At 36.4% G+C, this 19,728-nt stretch overlaps 1 protein-coding gene across 1 annotated transcript in view; it reads left to right on the top strand.

Annotated features, from left to right (window-relative positions):
* Positions 1 to 19,728, top strand: part of sv2ca (synaptic vesicle glycoprotein 2Ca) — a 46,781-nt gene that overhangs the window by 19,005 nt on the left and 8,048 nt on the right. The window contains exons 5-12 of the mRNA XM_055200149.2: positions 8,113 to 8,246; positions 8,767 to 8,856; positions 9,886 to 9,996; positions 11,819 to 11,907; positions 14,154 to 14,318; positions 14,422 to 14,555; positions 14,664 to 14,867; positions 15,034 to 15,193. Coding sequence (XP_055056124.2) covers positions 8,113 to 8,246; positions 8,767 to 8,856; positions 9,886 to 9,996; positions 11,819 to 11,907; positions 14,154 to 14,318; positions 14,422 to 14,555; positions 14,664 to 14,867; positions 15,034 to 15,193 — 1,087 coding nt within the window. The remainder of the gene's footprint in view (positions 1 to 8,112; positions 8,247 to 8,766; positions 8,857 to 9,885; positions 9,997 to 11,818; positions 11,908 to 14,153; positions 14,319 to 14,421; positions 14,556 to 14,663; positions 14,868 to 15,033; positions 15,194 to 19,728) is intronic.

The following is a 19,728-nucleotide window of genomic DNA, read 5'->3' as shown; positions in this document are numbered from 1 at the left end:
AAACGAACATTAAACACTATTAAGTCTTTCCCTTTCTAAAAATGCATAAAATAACACTTAATTAAAAAAATGCTCTCCAAAAGCAGTTGCATGCAAAGCATGCTGGGAAATACAGATCCACGGCCCAGTAAGTAATAGCAACCAAAATCATTCATGTTGTCCCAACATAAAATAATTAAGTGGACTGAACATGATAAAATTAGGTTGAGATATTCTTTTTTTCCAGCACCCAAAATCAAACTAATTGTGTTAACGCAATTAAAAAGAAATCAATAAATTATAGCACACACTCATTTTGTGTTAGACTAATTTAATATATATACTTATTGCTCTTAATGAGGTATTTTAAAGTAATTGAACACAATTTTAATGTGTCATTTCTAAGAAGGTCTTGAATCATTTTTTGAGTGCATGTAATTTTCATGTTTGCATACTTTATGGATTTAAAATTACATAAATTTTATAGGATAATGCAGTTGTGGTGCAAAATGCATTAATGACACAATTATACAAGTCATTAAACAAAACTTAAATAAATAAAAAATGCTGTTTGATGCCAATATGTAATTATTCCGATTGAATAGTATTTGATATGAAAGTTAGTCAACACTTTTATTTTGGAGGTTTTTGCGTGAAGGCTGGGGCACTGTTAGAAATGTAAGTGCCATGGAAAAGACTGAAAGCTCTATAATATTTTGTTTGATGTCTGTGTGTGCACAAATTTCTGTGAGCTGTGGACACTGTGCCCCCTCAACAAAATTAGTGCATTTTTTTGGACACCCCTGGGGGTACCTTATCGCCAATAATAATATTTTACAGGCCTATTTACAATTTATTTAGGTCTTACGCCATTGAATAACAGCATTTTAAATGTTTTTGTATAGTGATGATAACAACAAACTTGCTCTCTTCTCATTTCCATTTAAATCAAACATCGCAGCTAGAGTCAGATTCTCTGCGAGCTCAGGTCAAGATGTCTGCGTTTCCTCCAGCATGTGTGGCCTGTCTGTCTGCTCAGCTGGTTTTCATTGTAAAAGGAAGAGAGAACAGTGGAGGTTTAGGTTAGGTGATTAATGTAGAAACCGAGCACTGCAGGGATATTTAAAGGATGGAGTCGCTCCTGTGGGGGAAGGAATAGCTTGATGATTTATGAGAACCTCCACTAAGCCGCACTCATCAGTAACAAAATGATGGAATAGCAGGTACGGGAGGAGAAATGAAGCTGATAGGACCGCGAAGGGTCTCAAATGGTAATGGTAGGCTCAAAATGTTAGCCGTAACGGACCGTTCTCACTCTCTTTTAAGGGGGGTTGTGCTGTTTTGTTCTCAGATCGTAATGAGGTTTTTCTCCTTGCCTTGTAAGACAAAGCAAGAAGCAAGCTTGATTTATGAATGGCCTCTTAGTGGAGCCCAGGAAGGGGACAACTGTCGGACACGGAGATTATGAGAGTATTAGAAAGTCTGTATGCCTGAAAAATCAATGGAAAGTCATCAACAGCTCTGTCAATTTGGAGTCTGTGTGAATAAATGTTCTTTGGAATATAAAAGCCATAAAAGACACAGCACTTTTAGGCACGGGCCAATTTGAGATTTTGGCAGTATTATAACCTTAAAGGGGAGATTTCACAAGACTTTTTTAAGATGTAAAATAAATCTTTGGTGTCTCCAGACTCCAGAGTACATATGTGAAGTTTTAGCTCAAAATATCATATAGATCATTTATTATAGCAAGTTAAAATTGTTACTTTGTAGGTGTGTGCAAAAATGTGCCATTTTGGGTGTGTCATTTAACATGCAAATGAGCTGATCTCTGCACTAAATGCCAGTGCCGTGGTTGGATAGTGCAGATTGAGGGGCGGGATTATCCCCTTCTGACATCACTAGGGGAGCCAAATGTCAATGACTTATTTTCAAATGCTTGCAGAGAATGATTTACCAAAACTAAGTTACTGGGTTGATCTTATTCACATTTTCTAGGTTGATAAAAGCACTGGGGACCCAATTATAGCACTTAATTACAAAAGTCAGATTTTCATGGTATGTCCCCTTTAAAGGAATATTCATCTTTCATAACAAAAAATCACGAAAGTTTACTCAACCCCATGTCATCCAAGGTGCTTATATCTTTCTTTCTTTGTTCAGTCAAGAAGAAATACATTTTCTTAGGAAAACATTCCAGGATTTTTCTCAATATAATGGACTTTATTTGACCTCAATAATTCACAGTTTCAATGCAGTTAAATTGCAATTTCAATTTTCAATTTTTAAAACAATTTGTAAGTAAAGATAACAACAAACTTGTTCTCTTCACATTTCCATTTAAATCCAGCCCAGTCTCACGAAATTTCGTTATATAGTCACGTATTTTTTTGATTATTTTTTCGTGCTATTATCACAAAATTTCGTTGTTTTTTCGTGATCGTAAAACGAATTCCTGTTTTCGTGTGATTATCATGTATTGGTTACTCGACTGTTTTGTCCTATTTTCTTATCATTGTCGCTTTGGTTTAGGGTTAGATTTACATAAAATGACATCCCTAACTAAACCCAACTCTAACCCTAACGCCAGGCGACATATAAAAAAATAAATCAGAAAAAATAGTATAGATCAATATATAAAGTGACATTCTAATGCAAGCACCAAATCTAACCCTAAACCGAAGCGACAATGGTTTAAAAATAGGACAAAACAGTCGAGTAACCAGTACGTGATAATCACACGAAAACAGGAATTCGTTATACGATCACGAAAAAACACGAAATTTCGTGATAATAGCACGAAAAAAGAATAAAAAAAATACGTGACTATATCACGAAACTTTGTGTTAAATCAAACATATATACATATATAAAATGTTACTTTTCAAAATAGGAAAAGTTTAATGAAATTAAATTTTTGTCATATTGCCCAGCCCTACTATTGGTGTATCTGATCAAAAACATTGTCATTGCTTGTCATTATTTGGACTAAACTTTTTTTGTGTCATTCACCACCACAGCCAAGTGACTGCGACCCACCTTATCTCACTGTGTGATCCACAAGTGGGTCCCGACCCACAGTTTTAAAAACAAAATTCTTAATCTGTATATTATTTTGGCATCAATTAGCACTCATGCTCATGTGAGAAAGGCATACGTCCAGACATAGCCTAGACACGATCTATCCACTTTTGGGTCACTATTCACCTTATGAAAATGCTGCATTATATGCACTAAAATGTAAATGCTGTATCAAAAACTGCAGTTTGGTGTCTTCTGTTTCACAGAAAAAAAATCATGTGGGCTTTAAATGACATGAGAGTGAGTAAATTATTGTTTTCAGTTTAACTTTAAAACAATGATTTCACAAGTATCCTTTTGCACGTGTATTCGTGTTTCTTTGATACAGTAAATTTATTTGAAACTATAGTAGGAGTGCCATATGCGAGCCACTGTATATGAGTAAAAAATTGTGTAGGTCTACTAGCTGCTGACTCAGTCATCCGTTTCCCCAGTCAATTATGTACATAATCTACGTAATGAGATTTCCAATGACATGGGCGAAGCATTATTCCTCTAGGGATGGCTGTCGCTATCACAGCTCTTACTTATACCGCAGAGTTGTGTTATATTCATTATTGATAACCACAGGTCCCAACAGAGGTACTCAAATCTATCGCTATACCCAACCGTTTTCTATGTGGGATCCTACTGTATGTAGGTGGCTTACAAGTGCAACCTGACTCACACATACACAGACCCAATGCTTCTCTATTCTTACAGTATTGACTTGTGTTCAAGCAAACAGTAAATAATACTTATATCTCTGTCCTCCTCCAGCTCTAATGTCTCGTTTATTAGATGCATATTTTTCACATCATGCCTCGACAATCGCATCAGTTATGAGTGGCTGGTTTCTTTAAAACACACAGTGTAATCCTAGCATACTTGCAGAATCAGAGGCATTCATCAAAGACTTGTTTTAGCCTTCCTGTAGATTAATTTAAATCTGTGTTTTTATGCATTCATAAATCTTGATTACCTCCCATTACTGTGGTTCCATTTATGATTGTTTTCCAGAGCTATTGGTGGTGTGATACAGACAACATTGCCTTGGGCACTTCAGGGGAATTGGGAAGCACTAAAGTCATAGAGGATTATGTATTGGTCACAGGAGAATGGTTGGCCAAATTTGTTAGACAGTAGTACCAGTTGTAACAATGATCCCTTTGCTTTAATGCTGAAAGATAAGAACATACTGTGGATGTGAAAAAATCAAGTAAAAAGATTTTAAAAGACTAAACGTGGCCTGATTTTATTACTTACTGTACTTACTGTATGCCACGGTAATTCTAATAAACGGAATTTTTTAACACAGACCTCTGTGAATATAGGCAGCAACCAGATATGAAAGCACATGCAAAGTGTTGGGTTTTTTTCACACATTACGGATTCTGACATGAAATTTTTTTTGTTTTCCTCCACCTAAAAAGGTCATGATGTAATGTAACGATTAACTATTGGTAATACATTCACGTAATATGAATTCCCAGGTCAGCAATCACCAAACTTGACCTTTGTGACTGCTGCATAAGTCGGACTCCTAATGTAACAGCTTTAGTTACTACACTTATATAGCTAAATGTATAAGGCATGCATTTTTCTTTTACACTGTCTACTCTAAATTAATGCTTATGCCTTTCATTTGGGCCAGTTTTTAATCATATCATATTACCTACACTGTTAAGCCAAACACATTTTCCAGTTTGATTATCACACTAAACAAACTTTACACTGTAAAAAATTCCGTAGAAATTGCAACTGGGTTGCCGGTAATTTACCGTAGATTTACATTTATGTTATTTACTGGCAAGAGTTTGTTCAAAGTCAAATGAACATCAAACATCCACAAGTCTTTGTCTTTACAGAGCAAAACTAAAAAAACAGCATCAAGCAATACATTCTGGGAAACAAAATCTGAAGCAAAAACAGAAAAAGGTTGATGATGATTTCTGGTTCCCAGAATGCTTTGCATGAGGCTGTTATTGTATAGTTTTATTCTGTAAAGATAAAGACTTGTTAATATTTAAAACATAAATGTAACATAAATGTAAATAACATAAATGTAAATCTACGGTAAATTACCGGCAAACCCAGCTGCAATAACATTGTAATTTCTACGGATTTTTTTACAGTGTACAACATCCTGAGATTCCATTACGGTCTTAAAGGTGTTCGTGACTTCAGAGATGCAACATTTAAAACTACACTACAGTAGTCCTTATACATTTATGCCTTAATGTATTCAAACAGACCTTATAGTCATCCTGTAATTCAGTGGCATCTCCACCAATCTAGCCTCTATATATTGAGGAATACCATTTTGTCCATATTTAGTTAAGTGCAAGAATGCATGCGTTTTTATATGCTTAGATTTTAGTATTATAATTCAACTTATTTCCATACAGTTACAGACTACAAAGTGTCTAGGTTTTAACATGCATTTATATGCAGATTGTTATTGTTAATACAATAACACATTCCATTAAACCATCTCTTCATCTTTCACTGCAATTTTGTTATCATTTCTATTCCTGTCTTTTGCTCCCTTCAGGAAAAAGGGCTAAGGAACATGATGTATTTTATAATAATTTTAAACAGATTCATCCAAGGTTGTAACTTTGCTTTGAGAAGTATGGGGGGGGGGGGGGGTGCACAAAATGTGGGAAAATGTTTTCGACTTGAATCTCATTTCCTGCATTTACATACGTTTAGGGACTATGGTGATACAAAATACAGGAAATAATTAAAGAGCCCTTATTTCATTGCTTAAAAACAACAATATTTTCTGTATTTGCTGTCTCCCTGATTGGCCAGCTAATCTGTATGTTGTGATTGGCCTGAATACCTCTAACATCAACCGCTGCCGGAAATGTGACGCTCCTTACCAAGTTTAAAAGATTTGCTCACAATGCAATGCTAACAGGAGTTAACTTACAGGCTGAGTCCAAAGCGGGAGGAATTATGATAATGTCGGTCTTGTCTACATCACCAATCCCAGGAAGTAAATTGTTGCCTACAATCTGTGTTTATTATAGTCCAATAAAAGAGATTTTCGTTGGAAACGGTAACTCGCATCATTGTTTTCTTTGTGAGTTTGTACTTTTTGCATAGCATTAACATACTACTACACACTTACACACTAAAGGAAATTTAAAATCACCATTGGTGCTCTTTAAGTTAATATAATAAATTCTGAAGAAGAAAATGCTACTAAACTATGCATAAAATGTATTTGTGTTTTACAGATTTTTACATAAAATCACCCTACATAATGTAAAGAACATTCTCTGGAAATACAAACTTGATTTGTTTAATATGTGATTCGAAATTAATGAGCACCCCAGGTAGTAATCCGGCACAACGCGAAGCGTTAAATTATTCTGCATATACCACGGTTAGTTTGTATTGCCCCAGCATCACATTATGTAAACTGTGTTATAGTAAGGAACTGCACATATGCAGATGTCATAGCAAATAGCAGTAAATATACACACCTTGTTCTCTTCTGAAGTTCACTTTGCACTGTGAGACTGTGAATTAAAGAAGGTGCTAAAGATGGGGTGGAGCGAGGGAGAAAGGGATATGCTAAAAAATCCTAAAAAAATAACTTCTAAAATGGGGGGGACACGATCGGGATTTTGAAAAGTGGGGCATGCCCCCCCCCCTCCCCAGTGGAAATTATGCCCCTGTATGCAACTCTTTTAATGAAGACACATGTGGTTGTGTTGTTATTATTGCACAGTAGTTAGTGTTACTTCAGTGCCAATAAAAATATGGACACCCTTAATAATAATCTAAAAGCATCATACATATAGGGAATGCAGTGCAATGGTAAATATCAACGGTAAGATATCAGATAGCCATCATAGCTAATGTACCTTTGCTTCCCTAGCATAATAAACTCTAGACATTAGCAAAAAGCAGCAGTATTTAAATATGAAATAGATGTGTTTTTTTCGGACCATAAACACTTGAAGAGTTTGGTTCCAAAACGCAATAAATTCATTTTGACTAATTTCGGTAAAAACTTGTTTTCTATACCAAGAAAGTGACAAGATGAAAACCACTATTTTCTGTTACAAACTTTCACATAGCACCTTTAGGTTATAAAAACATAAAAAAATCAAATCCATAACTTGATTTTCAAAGATTTGTTATAAAAAAAAATATTTTTTCCACAAAATGCAATGAATCCATTTTTTTTTCAAAATGCTATAAATCTATTGAATCTAATGTATAAATGTGCATTAATCGTTGCCATGTCATATTCATTTAGTTGAACAGTGGTATACACTGATTAAGTGTTTTGGTTAATGCAATTAATGTTTTTTTTTTACTTTGTCATATTAAGAGCAATGTCATTGCTGGGGTTATACTTGTGACGACGTCGCTTAAAATTTTTCACAGCGATCAGCTGTAAAATGTTTTGGTCTTGCTCGATTTTTGTTGACTTTGAGTAAAATAATAGAAAGTTTTTCAAAAGATCTCCTGGGGTCAATGTGTTGAAGCATGAGAGAAGCAACTGGCTCCCGAGTTCCTCTCGCGTAAATTATTAGATGTTGATGGCTTACGTTTCTTTCCCGTCACAGAAAACCACAACAGGTTTATCAAAGCCAATAAAGTATTATTTTGTTTTTGTTTGTTTGTTGACCACGAAGTACAAAGTAGATGAGAAAATCTAGGATTTTGTGTACTCAACGTGCCGCCATTGTTTGTTTACAATGCGTGAAATGGTGCGCTGTGATTTGTTGAGCGGATTTATTGCATTCTGCAGAAAGGGAGGAGTGGCGTTTAGAAAAGATGATTTTTTTTGCGTAAAATTAAGATTTTACTTTTAAATACTGACCTGATATAATACTGATTTTGGCAGTAAAACTCATTTTTTTTAAATGGCGTTTATTGCATTTTGGAATCAAACTCTTCACTTTGACTTGTCCACAGTTGATACAATTTGCCAAATCAAATTCTTATAGCTGTAATTAACTTACAATTAACTAAATTTAAAATGCTACCAGACTTTTGTCATTGCTGGATCAATAACATAAACAACATGTCTACTGTTTTCCATAGGCTGGAGTTTCAGTATGGGTTCAGCTTATCAGTTCCACAGCTGGAGGGTGTTTGTGGTGGTGTGTGCACTTCCCTGTGTCTGCTCCGTGGTGGCCCTAACATTTATGCCCGAGAGCCCCAGATTCTACTTAGAAGTAAGTATTGCCAGTAATGAGAAACCCTGTGTTGGGATTTTGATGAAAACAATGCTTTTCAAAAAGCTTACCTTGGTAGTTTTAAGGACTATGCTAGTTGACTACATTATAGTTATTGTGGTCCACCAGCTAGACTAGCACTAACCACCCATAAACTAGCCTGATCTGATATGATCTGTAATCATGAAATGTGTGTGTGAAGATGTGTTTTCGTTGGTGAATATATCTGTGTTTTAAAAACACATGATAATGCCCAATATCTGTCCCAAATGTATCCTTTGTTGGAGTGGTCTGCTCTATTACTACCTACACGTTTTCAAGAACTTCTATTCACTACATATGTCTTTAAATTGCCTGACTTAAGTGAACACAAGGAAGCTAATGACTCGTACTTGTCATGACTTCCTACACCCGCTTTCAGGCCTGTCATAGAAATGGAGGTGGGCGGCTGTCATCTAGCGCAGTGGTTGGCATTTAATCCTTATAATCTCTTAAGATATTTTCTGCTCTATCCTTTCAGGTGGGGAAGCACGATGAGGCCTGGATGATCCTCAAGCAGATTCATGACACAAACATGCGAGCGCGTGGACAGCCTGAGAAAGTCTTTACCGTGAGTGATTCCCTCTCTGCTCTATAAGCTGCTTAAAACACCAACCATACTTTAAAGTTGCTCACACTCATGAACGATTTCTCATCCTGCCCTGTATGTGGTATTTAGAGATATTTATGTATCATTTTCTGAACTTCAGTAGTAAAGACTGAAGCCTTTGCGAGCACCCCAAAGATCAAGCTGCCTGTCACCAAATTGAGTACTGCTTACTTTACATATTTTATCCCAAAAAATACTTGGACAGATAAGTCACATTTTACATTAGTGAAATACACTTAATCCACTTAAAAAAATGCTTGGTGTTTTTAACCCATTGCTGGCTAAATATTGGAGAGAACATCCCACTGGGTTATAAATAAACCTATGCTGGGTTGATTCAATCCATGGGGCCAGATTGACTAAATGGGGTAAATGGGCGCAATTCCAAAACAGCACAGATGAGGGTAATATCTGTGGGTTATTTACTAAAAAGGTGCAAATTAAATAACACAGGCACAACTGCTGATTTCCATAATGACCAACGCAATCTACTAAGAGAAATGCAAATTAGTTCAGAGTCGCAAATAAGCAAAGCTGATGAGCCTGCATGTGGGGTAAGTTTTGAAACATCTGGTATTGTGTGACTTACCAACTCCTAGAACTGCATATGCAATAAGGTTTTCAGATTTATTTAGCAGAATAACTTGCGTATAAATATACTTTTAAAAATAAAAACAAACTACATTTTTTGTGAAATATTTTTATTTTTGTTTGTAGAACTATAGTGCCATATTAATGATGCAAAACCTGCTAAACGAGTCTGGCATGATTTCTTGTTAATAGCATTTTTATCAGACTCTTAATGGATTCTGATTGGACTGAGGTCAGGATTAAACAGATTTGACGCAAAAGTATTTGATGAGCGAATGTATAGTATGTGTCAATAACATTCGGTTACTATCATTATCTAATTTTTGACTAAGGGTGCATTTAGCGGCTTTTGCCCCAAAACTCTTCATTTGTAACTCATGTTTTTTTTCTATTCTGTAGGTGAACAGGATTAAAATCCCAAAGCAGATTGATGAGTTTGTAGAGATGCAGACAGAATCTGCCAGCGTTTTCTCAAAAGTGATCTTCAGAGTAAAGTCTGAACTTTATGGGGTGAGCTTCATATTGAAAACTGCTATGTATATTTATGCTATAATAGTGATAGACTGATTTGGGTTGATTAATTACCACTGATTGGCTGATATGAGGCCGATATAACACAAATGTAAATACAGTTGGTTATGTTGGAGAAACATTTGATATGCATAATATTATTATTAATATTATTAAATATATTAAGTAGAGATGGATCGATATGAGATTTTTCCACCGATAGCCGATTATTCAGACTGATATCTGCCGATGCCGATAGTTTGGTGGTTAAACTAACTTGCATTAACTAAAACTAGATTCAATTTTCTAAATTTTTTCATTCATATAATGACCATTAATTTTAAACATTAAACTAGTAATGTTTCTACACTCTTTTGATTGACAGGATATACACTCACCTAAAGCATTATTAGGAACACCATACTTACTGTGTTTGACCCCCTTTCGCCTTCAGAACTGCCTTAAATGACATTTAAACGATGCCCTATTGGCACTAAGGGGCCTAAAGTGTTCCAAGAAAGCATCTCCCACACCATTGCACCACCACCCCCAGCCTGGTAACAAGGCATGGTGGATCCATGTTCTCATTCTGTTTACCCCAAATTCTGACTCTACCATCTGAATGTCTCAATAGAAATCGAGACTCATTAGACCATGCAACATTTTTCCAGTCTTCAACTGTCCAATTTTGGTGAGCTTGTGCAAATTGTAGCCTCTTTTTCCTATTTGTAGTGGAGATGAGTGGTACCCGGTGGGTTCTTCTGCTGTTGTAGCCCATCTGCCTCAAGGTTGTGCGTGTTGTGGCTTCTCAAATGCTTTGCTGCACACCTCGGTTGTAACGAGTAGTTATTTCAGTCAAAGTTGCTCTTCTATCAGCTTTAATCAGTCGGCCCATTCCCTCTCTGACTTCTAGCATCAACAAGGTGTTTTTGTCCACAGGACTGCCGCATACTGGATGTTTATCCCTTTTCACACCATTCTTTGTAAACCCTACAAATGGTTGTGCATGAAAATCCCAGTAACTGAGCAGATTGTGTTCAAATCAGACTGGCCCGTCTGGCACAAACAACCATGCCACGCTCAAAATTGCTTAAATCACCTTTCTTTCCCATTCTGACATTCAGTTTGGAGTTCAGGCGATTGTCTTGACCAGGACCACACCCCTAAATGCATTGAAGCAACTGCCATGTGATTGGTTGATTAGATAATTGCATTAACGAGAAATTGAACAGGTGTTCCTAATAATCCTTTAGGTGAGTGTATATCCGCCATGACTATCGACTGTTTTAAACGATTCTATAGCAATTATTGGCCAATATATCGGTGCATCTCTATGTTTTAGTACTTGAAAAATATCTACAAGACATGTACTGTGGATCTGTCACCTCATGTTACTGTTTGAATAACGCTGCTGTACACAAGAGTGTTGTTTTGTGTAACACAATGTAACTTCACATTAAAAAGTAAATAATGATTGGCCATTTTACTGTCTGTCAGACTTTGGCTTCACATCAGAGTGTCTTTTCATTACACTCTAAATCCTGCTGGTTTATTTTTAACCCAATGCTAAGTAAATATTGGACAGAACACATGGGTTATAAATAAACATACTGGGTTGTTTTAATGCATTGCTGGGTTGTTTCAACTCAATATTTACAGCATTGGGTTACAAATACCTCAGCAGAATTTAGAGTGTACAAACAACAAATCTGGAACACCGCAATATATTGCGGTATATTGTGTGCTATTATATAGTATATAAATTACAGTGTATTCAATTTTTTTATGAGAAAAAGAACAACCACTTTCTCTGTCTTTCCAGATTTGGCTGACCTTCTTAAAGTGTTTTAAATATCCACTGAAAGACATTACAATGAAACTTGCTACTGTGTGGCTTACATTGTCTTTTGGGTAAGCCCTGCTTTTATTTAATGACAGGTCATTGGAACATATGCAATGCATTAGAAAGTGGGTGTTTTAGACATTTAAAGAGCTTTTTTCGATTAAAAAAAGTTTTGGTTTGTTACCTTTAAATTCCACACAGCCATACAAAGACCAGGAGGCATCATGAGAGTATTTTGTATTGTTTAGAAAAGAGCTTTTTAAACGTTCTAATGGCAGAGACATATATATATATATATATATATATATATATCCATATTTTTTAAAAGAAACATTTAAACTGTGTTATATAAGTAGTAATTGTGATATTAGAAAGACAGCAAATTGTTTACAAGCTTAAATAGTTGGCTAGACAAAATTTTTGCCTTTTTTTCTGAAACTTGATTTAGTTTTAAAGCCATATTATATATAAAGTCATGCATATATAAAAATATGTTTTACACCAGTAAATAAATGTTATTTTAAAAATAATAATATAAGGGTGTTATTCAAAAGACTACGTATATAGAGACAGAGCGCAGCACGTCATAACCACGCCCACCGGGGGGGAAAGCGATCCAACAGTCTCCATAGAGACAGAGCGCCGCCATGCAAACCCGAAAACCACGCCCACCGGGGGGGGAAACCAATCCAACCGTCTCCATTGAGTTTGTATTGCGAGAAGCCGCCTCCTTGTCATTTCTGGCTTATAACAAAAAACGGAACAATGCCCAAAAGCCGCCGCGCGACAAGGTGTACAGCCAACAAGCCAAAGAACCCAGAAATAAGATTTTATAAGCTGTCGAGCCGTAAAACCCAGCCTTTAAGGAGAAAAAAGTGGATCGCCGACTACGTTTCCCCCTAGTGGACGCAGTTCTACTAATAGAAGTACTATGAAAAGTTGCCTGTATCCATTTTTGTGTCTTTAAACGCTCGTTTTTTGGGGTCGACAGCTTATAAAAACGTATTTACAGATTAAACTTAAAAACAGAATAATACCTAAAAGCTGCTGTGTGACAAGGTGTACATCTAACACGCCAAAAAAATAAATAAATAATTTTTTATAAGCTGTCAACTTCAAAAAACGAGCGTTTAGACACAGAAATGGAAACAGGCAACTTTTCATAGTACTCCTATTAGTAAAACTGCGTCCAATAGGGGGAAACGTAATCGGCGATCCACTTTATTCTCCTTAAAGACTGGGTTTTACGGCTCGACAGCTTATAAAAACTTATTTCTGTGTTCTTTGGCTTGTTAGCTGTACATATTGTCCCAAAGCAGCTTTTAGGCATTATTCAGTTTTTTGTTATAAGCCAGAAATGACAAGGAGGCGGCCTTTTGCAATACAAAGTCAATGGAGACTGTTGGATTGCTTTCCCCCCCGGTGGGCGTGGTTTTCAGGTTGTGACGCGCTGCGCTCTGTCTCTATTGACTTTGTATTGCGAGAGGCTGCCTCCTTGTCATTTCTGGCTTATAACAAAAAAACAGAATAATGCCTAAAAGCTGCTGTGTGACAATATGTACAGCTATCAAGCCAAAGAACCCAGAAATAAGTTTTTATAAGCTGTCGAGCCTTAAAACTTAGCCTTTAAGGAGAAAAAAGCGGATCACCGACTACTTTTTCCCTAGTGGACGCAGTAATAGTTTTTATAAGCTGTCGACCTCAAAAAATGACCGTTTAAAGTGAAAACAGGCAACTTTTCATAGTACTCATATTAGTAGAACTGCGTCCACTAGGGGGAAACGTAGTCGGCAAACCACTTTTTCTCCTTAAAGACTGGGTTTTACGGCTTGACAGCTTATAAAAACATATTTCTGGGTTCTTTGGCTTGTTAGCTGTACATATTGTCACACAGCAGCTTTTAGGCATTATTCTGTTTTTTGTTATAAGCCAGAAATGACAAGGAGGCGGCCTCTCGTATTACAAAGTCAATGGAGACGGTTGGATTGTCCCCCCCACCGGTGGGTGTGGTTTTCATATTTGCATAACTGCGCTCTGTCTCTATTGCAGGTCTAGGCAGCGACTAAACTGACAGTTACATTTCAGCTAATGTTATTCACTGAAAAGTATATGTCTTATCACGTTGTATTAAAGTGTTTGGTAAATGTTTGTAAATTTAAATTGTAAATGTAGCTTAAATGAAATCCTCTTTCCCCAACTCTCAAATTTGGTTTGTATATCATTGTGTTAATACCTGTAAATACCTTTAAACAACCATTATGTCTTTGTCTGTTCACGTGAAAACACTTTTTAAAGAACTCTTATGGTCCTTCAGGTATTATGGTCTATCTGTATGGTTCCCTGATGTCATCAAGCACCTCCAGGAAGATGAATATGCCTCCAAAGTGCAAAGGCATGCCAGTGAACGCATCGAAGACTTCACATTCAATTTTACATTAGAGAACCAGATACATACTAATAGCTTCTTTGTCAATGACAGGTGACTTTTTGTAAAGACTTAATTTACTTGGTCTCTTTATGAAGTGTGCTTTGTATTTCTGTATATTACTGTACCACACAAAGCATTTTCTTTTTCCCCTCAGGTTTATAAGTATGAAATTCAAGTCTGTCACTTTCATCAATTCCACCTTTCAGAACTGCTATTTAGAGGATGTGACATCGGTGGGGTCATTCTTTCGAAACTGCACATTTATCGAGTCTGTCTTCTATAACACTGGTACATTTTGTTAAAACACATTTTCCATTGTAATAATCCATCAGTGTCTACCACGTTCTGACAGTCAGTAACTAAAATGCTCAAAATATTTCATTCTTCTCTCGACAGACATTGACGACTCCAAACTTATAAACACTGAAATCATAAACAGCACATTTTACCACAACAAAACAGGCTGTCAAATGACTTTCGAGGATGATTACAGTGCATACTGGGTCTACTTTGTTAATTTTTTGGGAACACTGGCGGTCCTCCCTGGCAATATTGTGTCTGCACTTCTTATGGATAAAACTGGACGCTTGTCTATGTTAGGTGAGGCTGACTTTTAATTTATATAGCAATTATTAGAGTATATTTATTTGAGTAAATACTAACTAAACACTGTACTATATTTCCAAAGTTAATATAAAATATTTGTTGACATTGCTTTGGCAGAGAATCAATAAAGTATCAAAGAGTATTTAATTTGTTTTGTCAGGGTTTTCCATGGTCCTGTCTGGCATCAGCTGTTTCTTCCTGTGGTTTGGCACGAGTGAGTCTATGATGATTGGAATGCTGTGCTTGTACAACGGTCTGAGTATCTCTGCCTGGAACTCACTGGATGTTGTGACAGTAGAGCTCTACCCTACAGACAGAAGGTGGGGTTGAACTCATACATAATTAATATGACACACACAGGCTCTCAAAACTCAATAAATATCTGTGTCTACCTAAGACCTACTGCCTAACTGTTGTACTTTTGTGTCACTGGGATGGTACCTTTTTAAAAGGTCCTAATATGTAGAATTTAGTTCCAGAAATGTATGTTTGAGGTATAGTTTGTACCTCTAAGGTACCAGCGTAAAGGTATTAAAGGGATAGTTCACCTAAAAATGAAAATAATGTCATTAATGACTCACCCTCATCTTGGGAACACAGTTTAAAGACACACTATGTATATATAATATAACAGCTTCAAAGTCATTTCGGTGGTAAACAAAGTCATAGTATGGCGAATTATCCTCCTGTTGAAGCTCGGGGAGGACGCCGCTAGCAAAACCACCAATGCAAGCTTAGGAGAACCGCCCCTGACAAATCTCGCAAGAATCACGACTTGCTTTACGGCAACGATGTCACACACGTTAGGCTTGTTCGACTTCGTGCAGAGCTGCAAGAACCGGCAGTCGGATGACGTAAAAGTACCGCGAGAATGATCCGAGACGGCACTTTGACGTCATCCGGCTGTCGGTTCCTGCAGCGCTGCATGAAGTCAAACAAGCCTATAACAACTGCATGCGCGCATTTGAGACGTGATGCTCGATGAGGGAAACAGCTAAGAAAACCCGTTCGGAAGAGAGTAGAAAACGAAAAAGAGAATCTGACCCAGTTAGGAACTGGACAAGAGTCCCACTCGGTCAGGTTTTTACTCGTTGGCGTGAGCTAATAGACAGTATTGGATGCAAAAGGGATGCTGATCTGGCGATCTTGTTGATGGATAAGTAAGTAAATCTCTTATTTGTAAATTTGTTTGCGGCCTATGTTGTATGTGGTTGTGCTTGCTTGTGTATTTTTTTACTATGCTGTTCATTCATGCAGTGTTGATAATTAGACCAGTAAAATAACTTCAACATGGGTCTAGCTAGCTTACGATCATAAGAGCATTTAGCAGACTTGCTAACAAACACTCGTTTCTCTTACATGTTTTTTTTGCCATCTAAACTCAAGTGTTGTGTTGTGATGTGTACGTAGTCATTTGTCTAATTTCGATTTCTTATGGCCAACGAATAACGGCCAATGTTATGAAATAATGCAACGTATACATTACAATTAACTTTGCCAATGCATTTTGTAATGTTTACAATTAAATAACAAATGAAATTATACAGTACACATAACGTTAGACTATAGACTGTTTACTTGTGATTAAGCTGCAATCTTGAAAAAACGTAATAAGCCAGCAAACGCGGTAGGCTACTTTATTATTATATGCCTACACTGTAAAAAGTCATTCTGCAGGCTTGTAGATTTTATGAAATTGAATATGTAAACTTTATTTAATAAAATTAATTTCATGTAGTTTGGTATTTTTTTTTGTGTTAAAATTCTTTAAAAATGACTGGAATAAAAACAACTTATTGTTTTTGTGAAGGATTTAGCTATTCTTATTGTGTATCTGCGCATGTAGCGAATACTGAATAAATCCAACGTAATATTAATCAGCTGTTTTAAATCAAAAACCACTCCGGGTTGTATTGCAGGTCGTGAGCGCTGAGCAGACGGATTTAGGAAATATTTCTGTTATTGTGCCAACATTCAAAGTTTTGAAAGCATTTCAGTCGAGAATGTATGTTTTTTAAACAAGAATCTGCAGTAGGTGCATAAAGATATCGCCTATTTAAACATTTCCTTCGAGTTTTGTGGCGATGGGAGCTCCAGATAATCAGCGGGCGCTCCGCGCGTATATATACCGGTCAACGTCGCCTCACCTCGGCCAGTCTCTGAAAATCTCCGCTGGCTGTGACGTCAATGTAGTGTTTAAACTGTGGATAAAATTCATTTCGGGTAAATTTAACGGGCAATCTTTAGTCTTATAAGTCTATAAGCAGGGTTTCTTTGTATAATTTGTTTGTAATTTGTAAATATTAATTACAATAAGGATTAATATGAACTGGGTTTGTACATAACTTCAGCTTTAGGACCCAGGAGGTCGCATATCTAGGATGCATTCGTCGATTCGCATGCTGCGATTGGTGGTCCAGATGCAACTCGTTTTGAGTGACAGAAAAACTGACCAATCATACTGTTCCTCTGAATGGGTGGGTTCTCTTATCACTAACTCTCATAGATATATATCATGTATGTATCTATTATGACAAATTCTGCTCGCTCGCTCGCTTGGTTCGTGTTATAAAAATAAATGTGACTTTACTGCGGTCTTTTTCGGTTTATTTAGTTTTGTGTTAACTATATCCACAAAGTATTCGAATAAATTGGTAATATAAAACTATTCTTCGCTGTAAATTAATGTGTGCTCAATTGCGACGCCCTGTGTTGAATTTTCCCGCGAGTACAACATCATTACTGAGGGGAAATATAACATTATTCATTTAATTCCACAAAAGGTGAGTAAGATATTAAATGTATAAGTTGTCTTTTTAAAATGTTTAAGCTTTCTACATAATGTAAATTGAACATTTTATTATTATTATTAATTTCGCGACCTATTATCTAAATTGTGTGTTCATGAAGGCCTGTAACGTACTGCAGCTTCCTGCAGGCAACGTGAAACATTGCTGAGGGAGAACTTTATTCACAACAAAAGGTGAGGAATATTATTAAATGAATATATTGTACATATTATATTGTGTATGTGTGTGTGTATATACACACATGTGAGTAACTTGGCTAACAAATAAATATGTGACTGTCGTGTGACAGAAAAAAATGTAGGGAAAAGATTTGCCCTAATTATAAATATAGATTATATATCTTTTCAAACATTTTTTGATATTATTTGTAATTCCAATGAGAATTTTTTTAATCAGTTTTCAATATTATTGCACATTTCAAACATACCTAATAAGCCACAAACTCAGATGAACTCCATTGCACATATCTTCCAGTTTTCTTTAAAACATTTTAATATACAAGTTTAATGTGTGGATTATTTCAATATTCAAGCTGTATACATTTATAAAGGTTTTAAGACATATTTGCTGTTTAATGTTGCAGGATAAAGATGAAGAGGTGGGACTTGAGCAGCTTGTGATGGCTGTAATTGTAAAGAATGGATCTTAGGAGTGGCAGCCCAAGGGATGCTGGAATTGTTATTGAGGCCTTAAAGGTGTTCACGGGCAGAGCCGGCCCAGCCACTAAACGACATTTGCAATCGCAAAGGGCCTCGTGGCCAGCAGAGGGCCCCCTAAAGTCACTTAGCTAGTGGTTGAAAAAATCATTCATCAAAAGTAACATAAAATAAATATAAATATTCATTATTTATTATTATGGCAATGTTAAAAAGGCTGTTACTTGTTATTATAGTTATTATGAAAGTTCCCTAATAAGATCTCTTTCTTGCCGAGATTGATTGACACACAGCATTCAGCTCAGCAGCCAATCAGTGCCCGCGATCTATGTGCAGGCGAGCATCCCGCCCACAGAACGCAAAGTTGGGTTGAGCCGGATCGCTGATAGTAGCCGTTTCTCAATGTCAAGGTAGGATCCTCGGAAGCTAGAATTTCGAGGATGCTACGTCATCGACGTCCGTCGAAGGACTGTTCCAATGTCGAGGATCCTTGAAATTTCAGCCAAGGACTGAGTCCTTCGTTCGAGAAATATCCCATATACAGGAAAGGATGCAAATTTGTATCCTTCGCGCTCTTCACGCGCTGAAATCACCCACAATCCTATGCGCGCAGCACCGAAAGCACACCTTTCAATCACGTAATGACGCAATGACGTGCACTTGCTAGCCTGTTCCATTTAACGTGTTCTCCGAATGCTTAAAAGGAGCCTCGCCTAGTCTCTAAAGGAAGTGACTTGAAAGGACTAGTCCTGCCAAGGAAGTATCCTTGACATTGGGAAACGGCTACAGACGCGAACTTTTGCTGTTGCTTTAAGCACAATTTCTTTAATGTTATGTGTGTTTGTGCGTAAATGCGAAGTAAGTGGATCTTATTTGACTTCGGTAATGACCAAACCTGTGTTCTGTTTGACTTCTCTTTCTTATATTTGCCATCATAACGTGAATTGGTTTATTAAGCTTAATAATTAATATTTAAACGGTTTAACGTGGTAAATTAATTCTGTTACGCTTATATTTAACGTATGCCATTGTCATTTCTACATATTTATGTCATTAGTGTAATTATATTGTTAAACGTCTGAATTTAAAAAATTTTATGTGTAAGAGTAAACAAACTCATGCGCATATGGGTGGTACATGTCCAGACAGTGCACCGTTGTTAAACCACCTGCTAGCCTTTGCAAAAGTGTATAATGTCAATGTTCAGTGTTTAATTTTAAACTATAGCAATGCATATGACATACAGTAGCCAGCTTTGTTAGATTAATGTTATGAACGCAATGTTAATTGTTAATCTTCAGTTATTAATATTATTTGCAAGTTAATTGTTATTATCCACAAACCTATGTTTGTGTCAGATTTAGCTCATCTCAAACAAGACTATTAACT

Source organism: Misgurnus anguillicaudatus, chromosome 22, assembly GCF_027580225.2.
Source record: "Misgurnus anguillicaudatus chromosome 22, ASM2758022v2, whole genome shotgun sequence".
NCBI lineage: Eukaryota > Metazoa > Chordata > Actinopteri > Cypriniformes > Cobitidae > Misgurnus > Misgurnus anguillicaudatus.
The sequence above is the reverse complement of the archived record's forward strand: the minus strand, read 5'-3'. Positions and strand labels throughout refer to the sequence as shown.